The following is a 22,224-nucleotide window of genomic DNA, read 5'->3' on the forward strand; positions in this document are numbered from 1 at the left end:
TGAAATAGTGCAGCCCTTTTGAAAACTCTGAAGACAGCCTGGCCACAGCACAGATATTATTGATGTGATGTCTTAGAAAAAGAAGTTTTTCTGTTATCCTCTTGGTTTGACTGCTTTTACTCCTCCAAAGTTATACTTTCAGATCCTTCCCAGAATGAGGCTTAGGTAACAACAAGTAACACTTTCACCCTAATTTATGTCCCCTGTTTCAGCTTTTAATAACCTCTCCCCAGATTCACAGAGGAAACAGCTGAATTGGACTAAAAAGTTCAAACCCCAGGGAAAAACTAAAAATAAATCCAAATGCCAAACTAATTAAATCAAAAATTTTGAGATGGGCCTCGCCAGAGGCAGTATTTTTTAAAGTTCTTCAGGTGGTCCTGAAGGGCAGCCAAGATTGAGGAACATGGTTGCAGGCAGCTAAAACTCCAGGTCCTGTGCCTCATTTCCTCTCACCTTGATGATTTCAGAATAAAGAAGACCCAGCTTGGTTTAAGAGAGAGGAGAAGTTCCTAGAATCAGTCACCTCATTTCTGCTCAATAATTTCTAGGTTGTCCCTTCCAAAAGTTCTTTTAGCAATAATTTAAAAACAAATTGCAAATAGAACTGCCTTATGACCCAGCAATCTCACTGCTGGGCATACACACCAAGGAAACCAGAATAGAAAGAGACGCATGTACCCCAATGTTCATCACAGCACTGTTTATAATAGCCAGGACATGGAAACAACCTAGATGTCCATCAGCAGATGAATGGATAAGAAAGCTGTGGTACATATACACAATGGAGTATTACTCAGCCATTAAAAAGAATACATTTGAATCAGTTCTAATGAGATGGATGAAACTAGAGCCGATTATACAGAGTGAAGTAAGCCAGAAAGAAAAACACCAATACAGTATACTAACACATATATATGGAATTTAGAAAGATAGTAATTATGACCCTGTATGCAAGACAGCAAAAGAGACACAGATGTGTAGAGTGGACTTTTGGACTCTGAGGGAGAGGGAGAGGGTGGGATGATCTGGGAGAATGGCATTGAAACATGTATACTATCATGTAAGAAATGAATCGCCAGTCTATGTTCAATGCGGGATGCAGGATGCTTGGGGCTGGTGCACGGGGATGATCCGGAGGGATGATGTGGGGTGGGAGGTGGGAGGGGGGTTCATGTTTGAGAGCTCATGTACACCCGTGGCTGATTCATGTCAATGTATGCCAAAACAAATACAGTATTGTAAAGTAAAATAAAGTAAAAATAAAAATTAAAAAAATAAAATAAAAAATAAAAACAATTGTATCCCAAACATGGAAAAAATATAAATAGATGATCAATCAATTCTTTGGCATCAAGCCAGAGCATTTTCCAAAATATCTTCTTGACCCTCATTGACACTCTTGGAGACTATCACAGTGTATGTTACTAACAATCCACAAATGATAAAGGAGCTGGCATTTTTTATAATTTTATAAGGTAAAAGTTTTGCATAAATTGCTATCATTATAATTTTTAAAGTTCAGTGAAGGAGTTAACCCTAAAGGGAATATGGTTATTATCCTGTAGGACATTAACCTATCAAATATCTAACATGGCAATCTTATTTAAGCATCTTTTTCCTAGTATCTACATTATGTGTTTGATTTTATGTGTCCTTATATAAAATATTGTGTATGTGTGTGTGTGTGTGTTCAAGCTCTTCTTAGAGCTAGCTTATTTGTCTTCCTGCCACTTGACTCATTAATAAGTAAAATACAATTTTGACATGTGCTGATAACAAGTAAATATTTAAGTCAAGCTTTTTCAAGTTAATAGCAATAATATGAATAGTTAACACTTCCTGCATGCTTAATAGAAGCCAAACATTGCACTCAGTGTCTGTATAGTTTACCTCATTTAATTCTTTTCTTTCTCTTTTTTTAATATAAGTTTATTTATTTTAATTGGAGGTTAATTACTTTACAATATTGTATTGGTTTTGCCACACATCAACATGAATCCATGACAGGTATACACGTGTTCCTCATCCTGAACCCCCCTCCTACCTCCCTCCCCGTACCATCCCTCTGGGTTGTCCCAGTGCATCAGCCCCAAGCATCCAGTATCATGCATCGAACCTGGACTGGCGATTCATTTCATATACGATATTATACATGTTTCAATGTCATTCTCCCAAATCATCCCACCCTCTCCCTTTCCCTCTCCCTCAGAGTCCAAAAGACTGTTCTATACATCTGTGTCTCTTTTGCTGTCTCGCATACAGGATTATTGTTACCATCTTTCTAAATTCCATATATATGCATTAGTATACTGTATTGGTGTTTTTCTTTCTGGCTTACTTCACTCTGTATAATCGGCTCCAATTTCATCCATCTCATTAGAACTGATTCAGATATATTCTTTTCATGGCTGAGTAATACTCCATTGTGTATATGTACCACAGCTTTCTTATCCATTCATCTGCTGATGGACATCTAGGTTGAATGATATTAATTTCACAAATGAAGGAACTGAAATTTATGCAAGTTGGTAATTTTCTAGAATCCTCAGAAGTGACAGACCCAGGAATTCCGCTAATTCAAATTATCTAACTTTATTAATCAAATTCTTAGCCAAAGGGAGTCTATTTTCTCTGTACAATTTCTTTGTACATTGATCTAATAGTTTTGCATTAACATATACTTCAGATTTCAATATCTCCCCAAAATAATTTTCTCAGATCCCTTCCTTCCATTATCTGCCCCCAACTGCCTCTCTATAGAGAGAATATATTTCATATGACCAAGGAAAGTAGTCCTGACTAAATAATCCATACTTTCATGTTCCCAAGGATGTATTTCTAATCCTTCTGCCTCTACCATCATCCTGCCTCTATAAGTTCAAAAACCATATTTAAAGCAGGAGCTAAAGTTGTACCCCACTATATAGTTTAAAACCCACTTAATACCAGTCCCACTTAATCAGTCCTTGCAATTCTGGGAGAATATACTATTTTTCTGTTTTACAAAAAAGAAAACTGGGACATATAAAACCTCTATAAACCCAATGGGGGTCTTCTGCCTTCAAATTTCAAGATTTATGATCTTTCTAATATTCTACCCTGCCATTCATCCCCTAACTTTTTCAGAACTTTGGATCTAAAAGGAAACTCTAATAGTGAGATTAAAACGTTTTGGAGAAGATCAGAGTCAGGGACACAAAATATGTACCAAATGCAGGCAGTGTTGGGGGATGCATCAGGAACCAGGGTCAACACACTGGGACAAATTGTACTCTGGGGGGAAGCAATCCTAGATGCATTTGGATTTCCAGTCCCATCCCAAACAACACAATGGAGGCCTTCAATGCATTTAGAGAAGAAAAAAAATCAAACCAACTACCACCGCAATTAAATGGGTGGCCTGGCCCAGCAGCACTCCCTCTCCCCCACACACCTCATTAATGAGAGGGCAGCATAAAACCACAGGGCTCCACCTACTCAGAGAGAGCAGCCTGGCACCAGGCCCTGGTAAAGTCCCAATCTCTGCAGCTTCCACCAGGAAGGACCCGGTCAAGGTCAAGCTTCCCTATAATTACCACTATCTTGGACCACAACCTGCTGTGTTATTTAGAGAATCATCTCTTGCTCCTACCACAGATGCTCCCAACACTAGAACAGCAGACACTCTGCTCAGAGCAAGCTGCTTAAAGGCATCGTGTTCTCCCTGCCCATTCTGGGATTCCATCTGGACAGCTGTACCTACCCACATTCAGCACCACCATGTCACACACACAACTTCAGAACACTTTGCAACCCCATGGACTGCAGCATGCCAGGCTTCCCTGTTCATCACCAACTCCCGGCCTGCTCAAACCCATGTCCACCAAGTCAGTGATGCCATCCTGTCATCCCCTTCTCCTCCTGCCTTCAATCTTTCCCAGCATCAGGGTCTTTTCCAGTGAGTCAGTTCTTTGCATCAGGTTGCCAAAGTATTGGAGCTTCAGCATCAGTCTTTCCAATATTCAGGATTAATTTCCTTTATGATTGACTGGTTTGATCTCCTTGCAGTCCAAGGGACTCTCAAGAGTCTTCTCAAACACCACAGTTCAAAAGCATCAATTATTCGGTGCTCAGTTTTCTTTACAGTCCACTTCTCACATTCATGCATGACTACTGGAAAAACCATAGCTTTAACTATAGTGGATCTTTGTCAGCAAATTAATGTCTCTGCTTTTTAATATGCTATCTAGGTTGGTCATAGCGTTTCTTCCAAAGAGCAAGCATCTTTTTAATTTCATGGCTGCAGTCACCATCTGCAGTGATTTTGGACCCCAAGAAAATAAAGTCTGTCACTGTTTCCATTGTATCCCCATTTTTTGCCATGAAGCAATGGGACCAGATGCCATTATCTTCATTTTTTTGAATGTTGAGTTTTAAACCAGCTTATTCACTCTCCTCTGTCACTTTCATCAAGAGGCTCCTCAGTTCCTCTTCACTTTCTGCCATAAGTGAACTTCACTCCAGGGAATCAGGTAGGCTCTTTTACTGGGAAATCCCAAACTTATAGGTCTTTCCTCACAGGCTATTTAGTTTTACCAGAGTGGAGACTCCATTCTCCCAATTTAAGACTGCAGAGAGAGTGGCCTCCTAAATGATGCCGCCAACATTCAGAGAGTTCAGTGACTATTAAGTCCAAGACTTTCACATAATCCCCATTTATCAGTTCAGTCCCCAGCCTATAACTGTGCCAGGTGTCCGGGATCCAGACAGGAAAATTGCAAAATGATACCTGTGAGACAAGAGGAGAACTAAAAAAGAAAAACCATGTATTATATCAATACTTATTCTGGCATATTAGCTATAAGTCAGCTCAGTTGCTCAGTCATGTCCAACCCTTTGTGACCCCATGAACTGTAGCACACCAGACTTCCCTGTCCATCACCAACACCAGGAGCTTGCTCAAACTCATGTCCATTGAGTCAGTGATGTCATCCAACCATCTCATCCTCTATCATCCCCTTCTCCTCCTGCCTTCAATCTTTCCCAGCATCAGGGTTTTTTCAAATGAGTAAGTTCTTTGCATCAGGTGGCCAAAGTATTGGAGTATCAGCTTCAGCATCAGTCCTTCCAATGGATGTTCAGGACTGATTTCCATTGGAAGATGGACTGGTTGGAACTCCTTGCCATCCAACAGACTCTCAAGAGTCTTCAACACCACAATTCAAAAGCATCAGTTCTTCGGCATTCAGCTTTCTTTATAGTCCAACTCTCACATCCATACATGACTACTGGAAAAACCATAGCTTTGACTGGATGGACCTTTGTTGGCAAAGTAACGCCTCTGCTTTTTAATATACTGTCTAGCTTGGCCATAGGTTTTCTTACAAGGGGCAAGGGTCTTTTAATTTCATGGCTGCAGTCACCATCTTCAGTGATTTTGGAGCCCCCAAAATAAAGTCTGTCACTGTTTCCATTGTTTCCACATCTATTTGTCATGAAGTGATGAGACCAAATGTCATGATCCTAGTTTTCTGAATGTTGAGTTTCCAGCCAACTTTTTGACTCTCCTCTTTCACTTTCATCAAGAGGCCCCTTAGTTCTTCTTTGCTTTCTGCCGTAAGGGTGGTGTCATCTACATACCTGAGGTTATTGATATTTCTGCCAGCAATTTTGATTCCAGCTTGTGCTTCATCCAGCCCAGCATATCACATGATGTACTCTGCATAGAAGTTAAATAAGCAGGGCGACAATATACAGCCTTGATGTACTCCTTTCCCAATTTGCAACCATTTGCTTTTCCATGTCCAGTTCTAGCTGTTGCTTCTTGACCTGCATACAGATTTCTCAGGAGACAGGTCAGGTGGTATGGCATTCCCGTCTCTTTAAGAATTTTCCACAGTTTATTGTGATCCACACAAAGTCTTTGGCATAGTCAATAATGCAGAAGGAGAATGGTAACCCACTGCAGTGTCCTTGCCTGGAGAATCCCAGGGATGGGGGAGCCTGTTGGGCTGCCATCTATGGGGTCGCACAGAGTCGGACACGACTGAAGCGACTTGGCAGCAGCAGTTGTTTTTCTGGAACTCTCTTGCTTCTTCTGTGATCCAATGGATGTTGGCAATTTGATCTCTGATTCCTCTGTCTTTTCTAAATTCAGCTTGAACATTTCATGGTTCACATACTGTTGAGGCCTGGATTGAAAAATTTTGAGCATTACTTTGCTAGAGTATGAGATGAGTGCAATTTGAGGTAGTTTGAACATTCTTTGCCATTGGCTTTCTTTAGGATTAGAATGAAAACTGACCTTTTTCTGTCCCGTGGACACTGCTGACTTTTCCAAATTTGCTGGCATATTGAGTGCAGCATTTTCACAGCATCATCTTTTAGGATTTGAAATAGCTTAACTGGAATTCCATCACCTCCATTAGCTTTGTTCGTGGTGATGCTTCTTAAGGCCCACTTGACTTCACATTCCAGGATGCCTTGCTCTAGGTGGTTGATCACACCATCATGGTTATCTGGGTCATGAAGATCTTTTTTGTATAGTTCTTCTATGTATCCTTGCCTCCTCTTCTTAACATCTGCTTCTGTTAGGTCCATGCCATTTCTGTCCTTTGTTGTGCCCATCTTTGTTGAAATGTTCCCTGGTATCACTAATTTTCTTGAAGAGATCTCTAGTCTTTCCCATTCTATTGTTTTCCTCTATTTCTTTGCATTGATCACTGAGAAAGGCTTTCTTATCTCTCCTTCCTATTCTTTGGAACTCTGCATTCAGATGGTATATCTTTTCTTTTCTCCTTTGCCTTTAGCTTCTCTTCTGTTCTCAGCTATTTGTAAGGCCTCCTCAGGTAACCATACCTAAGGAGTGTCTACTTAGCTATAAGCAGAGTCGACTGAAAAATTATTCACAACCTACAAGTTTATTTTTTAGGCTCCAAAATGAGTGAAGTTGGTAACTGCATCCATGAAATTAAAAGATGCTTGCTCCTTGGAATAAAATTATGACCAACCTAGACAGCATATTAAAAACCAGAGACATTACTTGGCCAGCAAAGGTCCATCTAGTCAAAGTTTCAGGTTTTCCTGTAGTCATGTGCCGGGGGCCAGCGTGAGGAACTCCGCCCATGACAAAGTTCATGAGGAAGGAGGCTTGGCATACGCAAAGGCGTGATCAAGCCTCAGGAAACCCCCTGTTCCCTAGCATCTACCCCAAAACCAGAGTCTGTTTTATGCTCTCACCCATAACCGTTTCTCTCGGAGAAGGAGTAAACATGCAGCTCCAAGGCAATAAAAATTCCTGGGCGTGACAAGAGTGTTTCAGCTTACGAACTCCTCTGAAGGTTATCTAGCCCGCCTGTATAGGTTTGTCCGGCCACATGTGTTTACAGCCTCCCAATCTGAGAGGCACAAGATGTTTTAGACTTACTAAAGGCAAATTCTTTTGGGAAATTGTCAGTATAGTGGGTTGGTTAGGAATTATATTGGTGAAGGGTTTTTCATTTGTTGTGCCAATAATTGCTGCTAATTTCCTGCCCTGGGTGTGACAAGGGTGTCTTAGGTCAAACCTTTCTGCTGACAGACTAGCTTGTGTGACAGGATTATCCATACTCCTGCCACTACACACATGATGGTTTACTACCTCTCAACCATAAACAGCACAGAGAGTTTTGGAGTATTTTGAGAGTCTTAATTAGCATAGGGCTTTTCTCATTGTTGAATCAATGATTGCCGCCAGGCCTCCATATCCTTAGGCACCTGGGAATATATTAATCAATGTATTTGGAATATAGAAAAGGAAATAGAGTAGTTTTTAAGGTTAGCAATACTAGACTTTTTGAGTTAATGAATTTTCTCTTTTGTAATAGATCACTGTACTTTGTTATAAATCACTGTGTCCTTGCTATGTAAAAATGTAACTTTATCACTATCTTAAGACTAAATAGATCTTAAGGGGAACATTGGTGAAAGGATTTTCATTTGTTGGGTTGATGTTTGCTGCTAAATCTCCATGTTCCCTGCCCTTATAATGAATATAACTAGCATATAGGAGAAATAAGTATTAACCTTTAAGATTAATCATGTTAACCTCAGGTTAAATAAATTCCTTTCTTGATTATAACTCACTACGCCCTCACCCTATACGAATGTAACTTTATTTGGAGGGTGGTGCCTGGTTTAAGAAAAATCACCCTTGGAAGAAATAAGTTTTTTGGTTATCAGAAAGAAAGGATCATAAAATGTCAGCAGGTCTCACTCATGGCCAGATAGTGTAAAATCCTTAAGACCTTTTTATGTAAAGCACCTGATTTTGATAAAGGTCAGGACTGCTGACCCCCGCGTGACTCTGTATTCATCCCTATGTGTAACAAAAGGTATATAAGCAAACCCAAAAATAAAGAAATTGGATCAGTTTCCGGAAAGACTGATTCCCCCATGTCGCGTCTTTCTTGCTCCCCGTTTCTCTGGCTGAATTCCAAGTTATTCAGCCTCTTTTTCTCCACTAATTTTCCTACTACACTATCCATTTCTAATCTTTCTATCTCTGTAATTAAATATGTATTTTTCCAAGGACGCCGATGCCATCCCCACCTTCAAATTCCCTGGATCCACCAGGGCTGGACCCCGGCAGTCACGTATGGACATGAGAGTTGGACCATAAAGAAAGTTGAGCGCTGAAGAATTGATGCTTTTGAACTGTGGTGTTGGAGAAGACTTGAGAGTCCCTTGGACAGCAAGGAAATTCAACCAGTCCATTCTAAAGGAAATCAGTCTTGAATATTCATTGGAAGGACTGATGCTGAAGCTGATACTCCAACATTTTGGCCACCTGATGCAAAGAACTTACTCATTTGAAAAAACCTTGATGCTTGGAAAGATTGAAGGCAGGAGAAGAAGGGGATGACAGAAGATGAGATAGTTGGATAGCATCACCAACTCAAAGGACATGAGTTTGAGTAAGCTCCAGGAGTTGGTGACAGACAGGGAAGCCTGGCATACTGCAGTGCATGAGGTCACAAAGAGTCGGACACAACTGAGCAACTATACTGAACTGAACTGAACCTACAAGTTGAGAGTTATGTTTTATTCAGTAGACATACTGAGGACCTCAAACCTGGAAGGCAGCATCTCAAGTACCCCTGAGAGTACCGCTCCATGGAGGTGATGGGGGGGAGCCAGGATATATAGGAATTTCACAACAAGGGGCAGGCAGTAGTACTAAAACTGTTAATAAAAGAAAACTAGATGGCTTCCTTGGTGGCTCAGATAGTAAATAATCCGTCTGCAATGCTGGATACCTGGGTTCAATCCCTGAGTTGGGGAGATCCCCTGGAAGAGGGTCTGACAAGTCACTCCAATATTCTTGCCTGGAGAATCCCTATGGACAGAGGAGCCTGGAAGGCTACAGTCCATGGAGTTGCAAAGAGTCGGAAACGACTGAGTAACTAATGATGTTAGGCAGATGTCTGCAAGTTGAGGAATTTAGTTCTTTTCTATGTGTGGGAAGATGCTAGAGTCTGGGCTCACTGAAATATCCCTATGATGTGCAACTCAGCCATCTGGGCCAGTATCCTGTGTTTTCACATAGTCAGTTCCTTGGGTTCACCATAGGGAGTGGCTGCCATCTGTTGGCTGCTAGATGGCAGATATGCTTTCCTTCCTGAGTTCTCTCAGGGCTCACCAGGTCACCCGTGATGATGACTGCAATTGCTGATAACTGTGTCATCCTTTGTTTACTGATATGGCAGACAACACTCTACTTCTCAGTAGCAAGTTACTTAAAGGCTCTAAATTCCAGTTACCTTATCTAGTAAATGGGGTAAGAGAACCTACCTCTCATTGTTGCTCCGCTCAAAAAGTAGGTCCCTTATTTATCCTTGTGTGTGTGTGCTATGTGTGCTAAGTCACTTCAGTCATGTCCGACTCTTTGCAACCCTATAGACTGTTGCCCACCAGGATCCTCTGTCCATGGGGTTCTCCAGCCAAGAATACTGGAGTGGGTTGCCAAGCCCTCCTTCAGGGGAATCTTCCCAACCCAGGGATCAAATCCATGTCTCTTATGTCTCCTGCATTGGCAGGAGGGTTCTTTACCATCAGCGCCACCTGTTTATCCTTAATGCAGTGTATAGTTTTTCAGGAACAAATTTCACTGAATTGTATGCAGAATATGAAACCTCATGCTTCCTTTAGAAAGGAAGAAAACTGGTGGGGGATGGGGTGAGGTTTCTAGCACTATGCAAAATACTTTCCATACATTATGTGCACTAACATTAGTAGCAGACTTGTGAAACTAGAATTACTTCTATTTTACAGGTAACTAAACTGGGTTCAATGAAGGGAAATAATAGACTCAAATACACTTGGTTGGTAGAAGAGCAGAGCTGCAAACCCATGCCTGCCATGCTTCAGGTTATGCTGTCACCAGGGCACTGTGCTACAGTACACCAAATGCTTCCATTATAGCTCTGATTAGAAATTCATAGTTACAAATTAGGTGGGCTCCAGGTAAGAATCAGTTCTTTCATCCTCAGAAAAAATTGAAACCATACACCAATATCATTCAACACAAAGTAAGTATATAGGATACATGGTTGTTAGTGCAAGGACCACAGAGGATGAGATGGTTGGATGGCATCATTGATTCAGTGGACATAAGTTTGAGCAAACTCCAGGAGATAGTGAAGGACAGGGAAGCCTGGCATGCTGCAGTCCATGGGGTCACAGAGCTGGACATGATTTAGCAACTGAACAACAACAAAGCACAAGTTCATATCTAAAAGTATCTTTAAAAAAGGGTAAAAACACAGTGAGTGAGGTTGGAATTCGGAGCAGGGAAAAAGGTTTATTGCAAGGCCATGCATGACTTCACCTTCTAATACAGGGGGTGTGGGCTCAATGCCTGGTCAGGAAGCCAAGATCCCACATGACACGTAGCCAAAACAACAAAAAAGAAAACAGAAACAATATTGTAGTGAATTCAATAAAGACTTTAAAAATAGTCCACATTAACAAAAAAAAAAGAAGAAGTTTCTGGGAGGGCAGAAAAGCTAAGAAGGTAGGAACCAAATGAGGTAGGTGAGGGTTGGAGCTTGCATCTGCCCTGGGGAAGATGGCCTTCCCTACAGGGGAGAAGGGGAGAAGCACATCATATGCTCAGCTTGGTGTCCAGAAGTCAGGACCATAACCCCCTCTTGAGGAAGAATGAGGAAGGAAATTCCTCCCATCCTTCATCCTCCTGGGACATGGAAAAAGGCAGGTGTCCAGTCAGACCAGAAAAGATCAGCCCATTCACAGGAATTATTTGCATGAAGCCATATTTGCTTTCATGAGTAAGCATATACAATATATCATGTACTACATATGTGCATGATCACTTGCTAAATATGGTGCTTCCAAAGTTCCATAAATATAAATCAAATATCTTTAATACAAAACATTTTTTAAGTCAAATGAGTATCTTTTTAAAAAGGGTAAAAACACAGATTCTCATGCATTATTTCCCCCTCATATCTTCCATCTTCTTGTATTAATACTGTGCCATGATCTGGGAGCTCAGGATATTTAGATATAATTTTTTTATAAAGAAACAACATATTTATAAACAATTATAATAACTGTGCAAGAGTAATTCAGAGATACCTTAGTTCTGTCTGGGGGCTGTTATTCAAGGAGCCTGCTCCCACGGCATAAATAACCTCAGGAAGAGAAAGGGTAGACCCTACTCTGAAGAGATTCACCAGCACTTCCTACTTAGAATGACATTCGTAACTGAGAGTGTGTACAAGACCCTCTGCTATTCTTTGTGTGGATAAGTAGGGGAAAGCAATATGCAAATGTCTTACAGTCTGGTGAAGTAGGTAAGTATACCAGCACTGGCCAGATGAGGGCTTAGAAAACTTTTAATCAATCAGTTTGCCAGCTGCATGCTTAAGGCCCACATTGTTGTTGTTTAGTTGCTGAGTTGTTTCTGACTCTTTGTGACACCATAGACAGTAGCCCGCCAGGCTCCTCTGTCCATGGGATTTCTCAGGCAAGAACACTAGAATGTGTTGCCATTTCCTTCTCCAGGGAATCTTCCTGACCCAGGGATCAAACCTGTGTCTCCCGCATTACAGGTGGATTCTTTACCATGAGCCACCTGGGAAGCTCTGCTGAAGGCCCATCAGCCAGAGCAAAGTCATACAGTTTACAAGGCTTTAGGTAGAACACAGGAAAACCATAGGGATAGTGCAGAAACTTGTACCAGCTATAGGCCTAAAGTGACAAGGAGAGCAAGCTGTGGGGGGAGGGCAAGTAAGAACACCTGGGGCTGGTCATTTGCTGCTAGGGTGTTTCCCTGAAGTCTGAATGTGAAAATGGCTAATAGGCAGATGAAGTAGAGATGCTGAAATTGCTTTGGCAAAGTATTATGGAAGATATCAGGTGGCTCACAGAGATGAGAATGTTAGAGTAGTTTTGTTATGTGTTCGGAGAAGGCAATGGCAACCCAGTCCAGTACTCTTGCCTGGAAAATCCCATGGACAGAGGAGCCTGGTAGGCTGCAGTCCATGGGGTCGCTAGGAGTCAGACATGACTGAGCAACTTCACTTTCACTTTTCACTTTCATGCATTGGAGAAGGAAATGGCAACCCACTCCAGTGTTCTTGCCTGGAGAATCCCAGGGGCGGGGGAGCCTGGTGGGCTGCCGTCTCTGGGGTCACACAGAGTCAGACACGACTGAAGTGACTTAGCAGCTTAGCAGCAGAGCCTAGCATCTGACTTTGCTCCATAGGAGGACTCATAGAACATTCCCTTCAGTAAGGCAAGAAGAAATTCATTGGTGTAAAAGGACTTGGTGATTTCTGTCCTCCACAGGTCAGACTTTTTAAACAGGAGATGCTTCTATGGAACTATTCTCCCCCATATCAGTGGGGTTATGAGATTTCTCAGTGGCAGTAGCACAAAACTATCAAAGGCCTGCTCAGAAGAAACAGAAGTTCCTGAGAATGTATGTTCATTTGAAGGCAACTCTGAATGAATGATTGATTAATGTGAAAGCATAAATGCTGAAGCTCCCTGAGCATTACTGAACACAATTCCAAGATGTAAAATAAATCAGAAGATCATGATGGTGAGCACCGGCAAAAACTTTAAGTAGAATCTGTGATTCTTACAAAACACCATTCTAAATGAGGCTAATTTCAGAGTGTGCATTGTACCTTATACATTATACTTAGACTTGAGTCACCTGAGCTAGGAAAAGACCCTTCTCATCCAAAGTTACAGGAGGCTGAAGGACAGTCTATAACCCAGAGAAACCAGCAAGGAAGAGAGCAATGGATGTGGGGAAAGTGCACCGTTCACCTCTGTTTTGAAATGCTGTTTGTTCTCTGCAAGTGTGTCTTAAAGCATAGGTCTAGAAATCAGATGTGGCCTTTTTAAAATAATCTTCTCAGTCTCCTGGAATCCTTTTCTCTCTCTGCTAGCTAGTTATTAAACATCTACTTGTACGCCAGTTACTCTCCTAGCAACATCGGCATAACCAGACAGATACCACAGGCACTGCCCTCAGTGAACTTATATTCTGTGTGAGGATCAGCCACGCATAAATAGGCAGCTGCATTATGTGCAGTAAATGTTCTAACAGGTTAAGTGAAGGATGCTGTGGGTACACACACAGAGGGTGAGGGGGTGAAGTTGCTCAGTCTTGTGCATCCCATGCAAATGCACATGCATTTGTGATCCCATGGACTGTAGTCCACCAGGCTTCTCTGTCCATGGGGTTTACTAGAGTAGGTTGCCATTTCGTCTCCAGGGGATCTTCCTGACCCAAGGATCGAACCCAGGCCTCCTGTATTGCAGGCAGACACCTTACCCTCTGAGCCACCAGGGAAGCCCACACATATAGAGGTACCTATCTAATCTTCGTAGGAAAAAAATTTTTTTAACTTTATTTTTATTTATTTTTCTTTTTTTAATTTTTATTTTTACTTTATTTTACTTTCCAATACTGTATTGGTTTTGCCATACATTGACATGAATCCACCACGGGTGTACATGAGTTCCCAATCCTGAACCCCCCTCCCACCTCCCACCCCATATCATCTCTCTGGATCATCCTCACACACCAGCCCCAAGCATCCTGTATCCTGCATCGAACCTAGACTGACGATTCGTTTCTTACAGGATAGTATACAGGTTTCAGTGCCATTCTCCCAAATCATCCCACCCTCTCCCTCTCCCTCAGAGTCCAAAAGTCCGTTCTATACATCTGCGTCTCTTTTGCTGTCTCACATACAGGGTTATCATTACCATCTTTCTAAATTCCATATATATGTGTTAGTATACTGTACTGGTGTTTTTCCTTCTGGTTTACTTCACTCTGTATAATCGGCTCCAGTTTCATCCATCTCATTAGAACTGATTCACATGTATTCTTTTTAATGGCTGAGTAATACTCCATTGTGTATATGTACCACAGCTTTCTTATCCATTCATATGTGGCCAGTCTCTGAAGAATCATTCTAAGTCACAACGCCTCTCATAAACTTTGCAAAACCCAGTATTTCCATACTCCAGGTTTAAAGATGTTGAAACTGTGGTACAATTAATGAGACCGAGTCTTAGTGGGCTTATGAATCCAGGGAGAAAAACAGGAAGAAAAGATAGATATACAATGGCTTTTCACTGTCAATTCTCTAAGGGAAGTGAGTGAAGAGAATAATTTAAGCTATGTTTAAATAATCAGGATGACTGATTTTTAATTAAACAATTATTTATTTATTTGTGGTACCACTGCAGGCTTTCTCTGGTTGTGGCCAGTGTGGGCTCCTCTCTACCTACAGTGCTTGGGATTCTTATTGCGGTGGCTCCTCTTGTTGCAGAACACGGACTATAGGGTGCTCAGGCTTCATCTGCTGTGGGTCACAGGCTCTAGATCGCAGGCTCATGTACATGAACTTAGTTGCCCCACGCCATATGGAATCTTCCTGGACCAGGGCCTGAACCCATGTGCCCTGTGTTAGCATGCCGATTCTTAACCGCTGGAACACCAGGGAAGTCCAAGATGACTGCCTTTTATGAGTTATGTATAGACTTACTAGTACAGTTGTCTGGCAGAGAGTAGACATTTCATAAAGGTATTAATCTTCTGTTGGGAGTTCAAATTGGAATGAATCCACGGGTAAAGAAATATCATTTTATGCTATAATCTTCTGTGGAGAATCTATCCTGAGGAAATTGCCATAAATCTAGCCAAAGGTTTTTACACAATGGAGTTAGTCACAGTATTAGCTATACTAATAAAACATTGGAGGGTTTGAAATAGGACAAAAACGTTATAAACTATGATACAAAATTTCTATATACAGTCATAGGATGAAATAATTTGCAGCAAAGCTATAATTTAAAGAATAATAATAAAGAAAATTCATGTTACATTAACAAGTGGAAACATTTTGTAACATAAAATATAAAGTATAATTCTACTGAAAGAAAATGCTTCAGTAGAATTATGCTTTTCCTTATGGAGATCCTATATGTATCTTATTAGATTTATTCTTAGGCACTTTTCTGTTTTGATGCTAATGTAAATGATATTATGTTTTTAATTTTAATAGTTTTGAATTTGAAATGGTTCATTACTGACATATATGAAATCAATTTACATTTGTATCTAACCTTGTATCTTGCAACCTTGTTATAATTGCTATCTAGCTCCAAGAGTTTTTACATCAGTACATTGGGATTTTCTACATAGACAGTTTTGTCAGCTGTAAACAGAGAGTTTTATTTCTTCCTTACCAATCTGTGTACCTTTTTTCCCTCTCTTATTGCACTAGCTAGGACTTCCAGTATGATGTTGAATAGAATTGGTGAGAAGAGACAACTTTGCCTTGTTCAAATCTTAAGGGTTTTCTCTGTATCTAATTTTCTGGGAGAGAATATAGAAAATCAGTATTATTTTTTTCTTGAACATTTGATAGAATTCACTAGTGAAACACTTTGGGCCTGATAATTAGTTTTGTTTCTTAGCAAGATTCTCTCCATCTGGTCCCATAAGAGCATTGCCACATGATCATCAAATAGATCTGTATAAAGCCAATACAATTTAAAGAGGAGATATGACCTTTTCCATAAATGACCTAGAAGCAATTTAATGTCTCAAAAAGATACATGTATTCTTAATGTATGTGTGTGTGTGTCAGTTGCTCAGTCGTGTCTGACTCTGCGACCCCATGGACTATAGCTCGCCAGGCTCCTCTGTCCAAGGGATTCTCCAGGCAAGAGTACTGGAGTGGGTTGTCATTTCCTTCTCCATCTTAATGTATAATATCATGAAAAAATGAACTTACTCCCTCACATCATACATGATAAATAATATATAAATATTAAAGGGAAAACAATAAACCTTTCAAAGGAAAATAGAAGACTATATTTGTAATTTTGTAATAAGCAATGATTAAGCAGGGTACTCCACTAATAGTATGAGAGATGGAACTTTATTAAAATTAAAAGTTCTGTTACCATAAAACATCAGTAAGAATAGCCATTGAGCAAAAATAACAGCAATCTATATGTCTGAACAAGAACCCGTATCTAGAATATGCTTTCTTGAAGTTCAAATTAGTAAGGAAATGACTAACAAACTTTTTTTATGTGGGCAAAAGACTTGAACAGGCACTTAACAAAGGTGATATCTAAATTCTAAAGAATGTATTAAGAAGTGCTCAACACAATTATCGGTTGGAGAAATGACAAAAGAAGGCTCAAGTGATAGTGCACTACACACCCAAAAGAGTGGCTAAGAGGGAAAGAACTGAAAATAGCAAATGCTCAGAAGAAAGAGGAACATCCTTACCTGGAAACCATTGGGATGCAAATCAGTTTAAATATTTTGGAAGACAACTTATTAGTACTTAAGAAGCATAAAGTATGCCCATCCTGTGACCCAGTAACCTGCATCAAGCTATAGAACCAAGATAAATCAGAGTAAATTTCAAAGAAACTACGTGCTCAAGGATGTTCATAGCAGTTGTATTAATAATATGCAGAGACTGAAAATATGCTAAATGTCCATGAAGAGGATAATTGAAAAAGAAATTGCTCTATATCGATACAGTGAAATACTAAACAGCAGTAACCAAGAGCAAACAATACCTACACAGACATTATAGATGAATTTCACACTACACTTTGTATTGTGAGAAAACTAGAATTTTTTTTATAAAAGTAAATGCAGTTTTGACATTTATATGATGCTCAAGAACAAGCAAAATGTAATGATAAAGGTAAGAATAGTAGATATTTCCGGAAAGAGAATGGATAGCAATATTCACTAGGAGGGGGCAGGCAAGAATATTCTTAAGCCATAGAAATCTTCTCTATTCTATCTTGGTATAGGTAGTGGTTACATACCCTTATATATGTGAAAAAAATTGAGCATGTAAAATTTGTGCACTTTGCAGTATATAACTTATACTTTAAAAGGAGGTGGTGTTATTTTTTTACTTAACAATATTGTACTGATTCTCTATCACCCCCTGCTGCACCATCAATCCATAAATATCCTGAATTCAGCTGGCAAAGGGCAAAACTAAAGGGGTGTTTATCCAAATTTTCACTTTTTTCTAATGGAAGAGAACTTTTATAAGAAAAGTTAAAATGTCAGAATATCTTGCAAACAGGTCACATACCTCGTAATGTGCTCTGACCAAAGCAAATATTCTGCGTCTTTGCTTAAAGCTGTACCTCCATTTGCCCAATGCTATGAATATATTAATATGACCTGTCTTAGGACCACCATCTGTTTCCCTTTTGCCCTACTACTAATAGATCATAGCTATATGCCTTGCCTCAAAATACAATGGCATCTACCTTCTTAATAACTGGTTGTTTAGTTTGTTGCATGAGTGCATGCATGCTTAGTCGTGTCTGACTCTTTATGACCCCACCTACTGCAGCCAACCAGGCTCTTCTGCCTATCACATTTTCCAGGCAAGAATACTGGAGTGCGTTGCCATTTCCTCCTCCAGGTTTGTTGGTTGTTACTGCTCTAATGACTCACTTCCACCCAAAGCTATTACTCATTTGCGCCATTCAGACCCTTGAAGTGAGGCTCCAAGTTCTGTCATATTAGTCGGGAAATAATGAGTGAAGCTTGTAGCCAATATTTTTAACTCTCTTAAATCTGTATATCCCTCCATTAGAAGGTCTAATAAGTCGATATGTCTATAGAACTCTATATACCACCTCAGCAGTCACTATGCTTGATTCTATATGGAATTTTATTTCCTACCCCCAAAATATTAAAACATTTTTTTATTATTTTGTCAAGACAAAATCGCCACATTTTTCACTTCCAACATTCTTACAAAAATGATGTTCCAAAAATTAACCATTGAAAAGTTGCATGACATCACTGTAAATAGAATTAGGTTTCTTTAAATGGAAAAATAAAAATCTTTGAAGTGCAAATCTGCCAGAGAAAAGATGGATCAACCAAGCATGACTAAAGGAAAGCAGAGCAAAGTACATTCAAACTGAAGGGCCTAGATTCCAATCCCAGCTTTAGCACTAGGTACATAAATGTCCATGGGCCACCTCAAAATATTTACGTGAGTCTCAGGTGTGTAATGTGTCACATGAGAGGCTGGATTAAATCATTCTTTAGACCTGTTAAAGAGCAACCCTCTATGACTATGGAAACTGTTTTCATAAAACAAAGACTGATTGAATAGATAGGCTAGTGTAAGGAGTAGAGAAATACAATGCTTACAGACAAGTTAAAATTTTTCTCTAAATATAGAAGAGAAAGCACCAGCTGACATTTGTTTTCTTCACTGAAAAAACAATTTTTTTTAACTGATAAGCAAAGCTTTGGAGTTTCTTTGTCATTTTCAAGAGAAGGTTTTTATGCTCAAGGTTTTCTTCAGGGCAACTTTAACATCCTTATTCCTCAGACTGTAGATTAATGGGTTAAGCATGGGCACCACAGCAGTGTAGAATACAGAGGACACTTTCCCCTGATCAAGGGGTAAAATAGAAGGTGGTTTGAGGTACATAAAAGCTCCTGACCCAAAGAAAAGAGAAACCACAATTATATGGGAGCTGCATGTACTAAAGGCTTTGGATCGGCCCTCAGTGGAGCTGATGTGGAGAATGCTAGAAAGAATGAAACCATAAGAGATAAAAATGGTCACAATGGGCACACCAATGCCAATGGTCACAACAATAAAGACCACCAGCAGATTTATGTAAGAACTGTTACAGGAGAGCTCAAGGAGGGGAATGATGTCACACATATAGTGATTGACAAGGTCATCACCACAGAAGGTCATAAACATTATGTTTCCCATATGAGCCACAGCTCCAAACACTCCCATCCCATAGACCCCCAACAAAAGGAGTAAACACGCCTGAGGAGACATGGTGACCGTGTACACCAGTGGCTTACAGATGGCAACATAGCGGTCGTATGCCATCGCCGACAGGATGTAGGATTCAGAAAAGACAAAGAAACAGAAGAAAAAGAACTGAGTCATACACCCTGCATAGGAAATGATGTTCTTCTCTAAGACAAAACCCATCAGCATTTTAGGGGTGAGGGTAGTGGAGTAACTAAAATCTATGAAGGACAGGTTGAAGAGGAAAAAGTACATGGGAATACGAAGGTGAGAATTCAGTCCAATCAGCGTTATCAAACCCAGGTTCCCCGTTACAGTGGCCATGTAAAAACACAGAAACAGGAAGAAGAGGGGCAGCTGGAGTTCTGGCTGATCTGTTAAGCCTGTGAGGGTGAACTCGATCACAGAGGAGGTGTTACCTGCAGCCATTCTCCTCTAGGAGAATCTGTGAGGGAAAAAAGAAAGAGTCACTAAACAAAACAGAGGCAACATATTTTGGAAGTTATGGAGGTGAGATGAAAAAGAGAAGAAAAGGAACACTTACTGAGCTCTAACTGGAAGCTTTTGAACTCTGGCACTGATGAAGACTCTTGAGAGTCCCTTGGACAGTAAGGAAATCAAGCCAGTCAATCCTAAAGGAAATCAACCTTGCATAGTCATTGGAAAGACTGATGTTGAAGCTGAAGCTCTAATAGTTGGGCCACCTGGTGTGAAGAGCCGACTCATTGGAAAAAGACCAATGATGCTGGTAAAGATTGAAGGCAGGAGGAGAAAGGGATGACAGAAGATGAGATGGTTGGATGGCATCACTGATTCAATGGAAATGAGTTTGAGCAAACTCTGGGAGATAGTGAAGTACAGGGAAGCCTAGCATGCTGCAGTTCATGGGGTCACAAAGAGCTGGACATGACAATGATTCAAAAACAACAACTGTGAGATAGGCATGGTTCTACATGCTCTGTGGCATTATCAGTTCAGATCAGTTGCTCCGTCATGTCCGACTCTTTGCAACCCCATGGACTGCAGCATGCCACGCTTCCCTGTTCATCACCAACTCCCAGAGCCTGATCAAACTCATGTCCATCAAGTCAGTGATTCCATTCAACCATCTTATCCTCTGTTATGTGTGGCATTATGATTATCCCCATACGACAGTTGAAGACACTGGGCTTAAGTAATTTGCACAAGTCCCAGTATTCCTAAGTTGTGACCAAAGGTGAACTCAGGTGGTTTGGCTCAGAGTGTGAGCTTGAAACCTCTCTGCGACAGGACAGACCAGGTCAGGCAGGCACTCACCCTCCTTCTGCTTGAAGTCACAGAGCTGTATGCTGGCTGGCTCTCACCCACCTCTTTCATGGAGACTCAAATGCCCTGTGAAAAGAAGGTGAAAACTCGGGGCTCAGATGCCTCTGCTTCTCCACTTCAATGATCAAAATCTCTAGTTTATCTTGCTTCTCTTGCTGAGTAGAAGGACATGTCTCTGACTGTGGCTTTGCCCCAAGCCTCCTGTCCAGCCTCCAAGGATGAAGCAGCATCCTCTCCTTATATCCATGGATAACAGCAGACTGAACACTTTTATTCTGGATCAGATATCTCAGTTGACTTCATTACAAGAGACTCCCTTGGGATCACAGCTCCAGAGACCACCTTCCCAGGGAAGAAGAAATGTTTACTTACATCTCTGACAGCACTTGACAAGGCTTTTAACGACCTTTTATTCAAGTTACATCCTTTTAAACACAATCAAGAGCAAAGGCAGGTGGCACTGGTGATCAAGAACCCACCTGCCAATGTCGGAAACATAAGAAATGCAGGTTCAATCCCTGGGTCGGGAAGATCCCCTGGAGGAGGAAATAGCAACCCACTCCAGTATTCTTGCCTGGAGAATTCCATGGACAGAGGAGCCTGGCAGGCTACAGTCCATGGGCTTGCACAGAGTCAGAAACAACTGAAACGACTTAGCATGCAAGAACAAAGCAGTGTGGAAAAATAATTCTCGCTACCTGGTATTGAACACTTACCATGTACCAGACACTATCTGACCCAGAACCCTGCTACAGATACCAACTATCTAAAGCAATACACAAATAATTTTAACTTGTTTATTCCTCACAACAACTTTATATATTAGACCTATTAATCTCTACTTTAAACATGAGGAGTGCACACTGCTAGAAGGTTCCAGAATCTTGAGTCAAAACCAACCCTGTCCAATTCCAGATTTCTTATTCTTAACCACTTGGCTACACTACCTCCCTGTAAGTGACAACAAAACCTCTGAAGCAGCATTTTTACTTTCTAGGATCGCATAAGATTCTTTATAGATAAAACAAGTACTTACATAATTTCAGTGGGGAATGTAGAAAGTGTTAGAGCCAAGAAGGGTAAAATTAGGTGTTTTGGACTTCAGAGGATAGTCTTATTTCAGTCACCTCTAAAATGTAGGAAGAATTATTTGCACTATCTCCAAGCTTAAACCTAAAGACACTTTCTCTGATTTCTCTCCACTACTTGATCATGCAGTTTAAGCTTGATTATTAAAAGCAAATATTTGTGAAATAACTAATAGCAACTTTTGTCAAGACCTAAAAGCAGAGAACAGCCTCTGCAGCCAATCTGTCAGATAAAGGGGAGTTGAAAGATTTTGAACAAAACCAGCATTCATTCAGCAAGCACTTACTGTGTGTGTGTGTGTGTGTGTGTGTGTGTGTGTATACTGTCTCTGAAGCCCTCTAAGACCTGGTGATTCTTCAGTGAAAAGGCAAAAACAAAAAAGGATTCCTGCCCTCTTGGAGCTTTCATTCAAATTGCAGCAGATAAAAAATACAGGAAAGAAAGAGGTAAAAAGTAACATGAGAAT

At 40.6% G+C, this 22,224-nt stretch overlaps 1 protein-coding gene across 1 annotated transcript; it reads right to left on the minus strand.

The window, feature by feature from the left end:
• Positions 1–18,857: 18,857 nt before the first annotated feature.
• Positions 18,858–19,793, minus strand: LOC138426522 (olfactory receptor 8B12-like). Its single transcript, XM_069565131.1, has one exon. It carries the CDS (start codon positions 19,791–19,793, stop codon positions 18,858–18,860), a length of 936 nt encoding a protein of 311 aa, XP_069421232.1.
• Between the last annotated feature and the right edge of the window lie 2,431 nt (positions 19,794–22,224).

This window comes from Ovis canadensis, chromosome 21 (assembly GCF_042477335.2).
Source record: "Ovis canadensis isolate MfBH-ARS-UI-01 breed Bighorn chromosome 21, ARS-UI_OviCan_v2, whole genome shotgun sequence".
Lineage (NCBI taxonomy): Eukaryota > Metazoa > Chordata > Mammalia > Artiodactyla > Bovidae > Ovis > Ovis canadensis.

What these genes read in the sequence shown, in the direction of transcription:
- LOC138426522 (XM_069565131.1), bottom strand. Translation starts at nt 19,793, where the DNA reads ATGGCTGCAGGTAACACCTCCTCTGTGATCGAGTTCACCCTCACAGGC.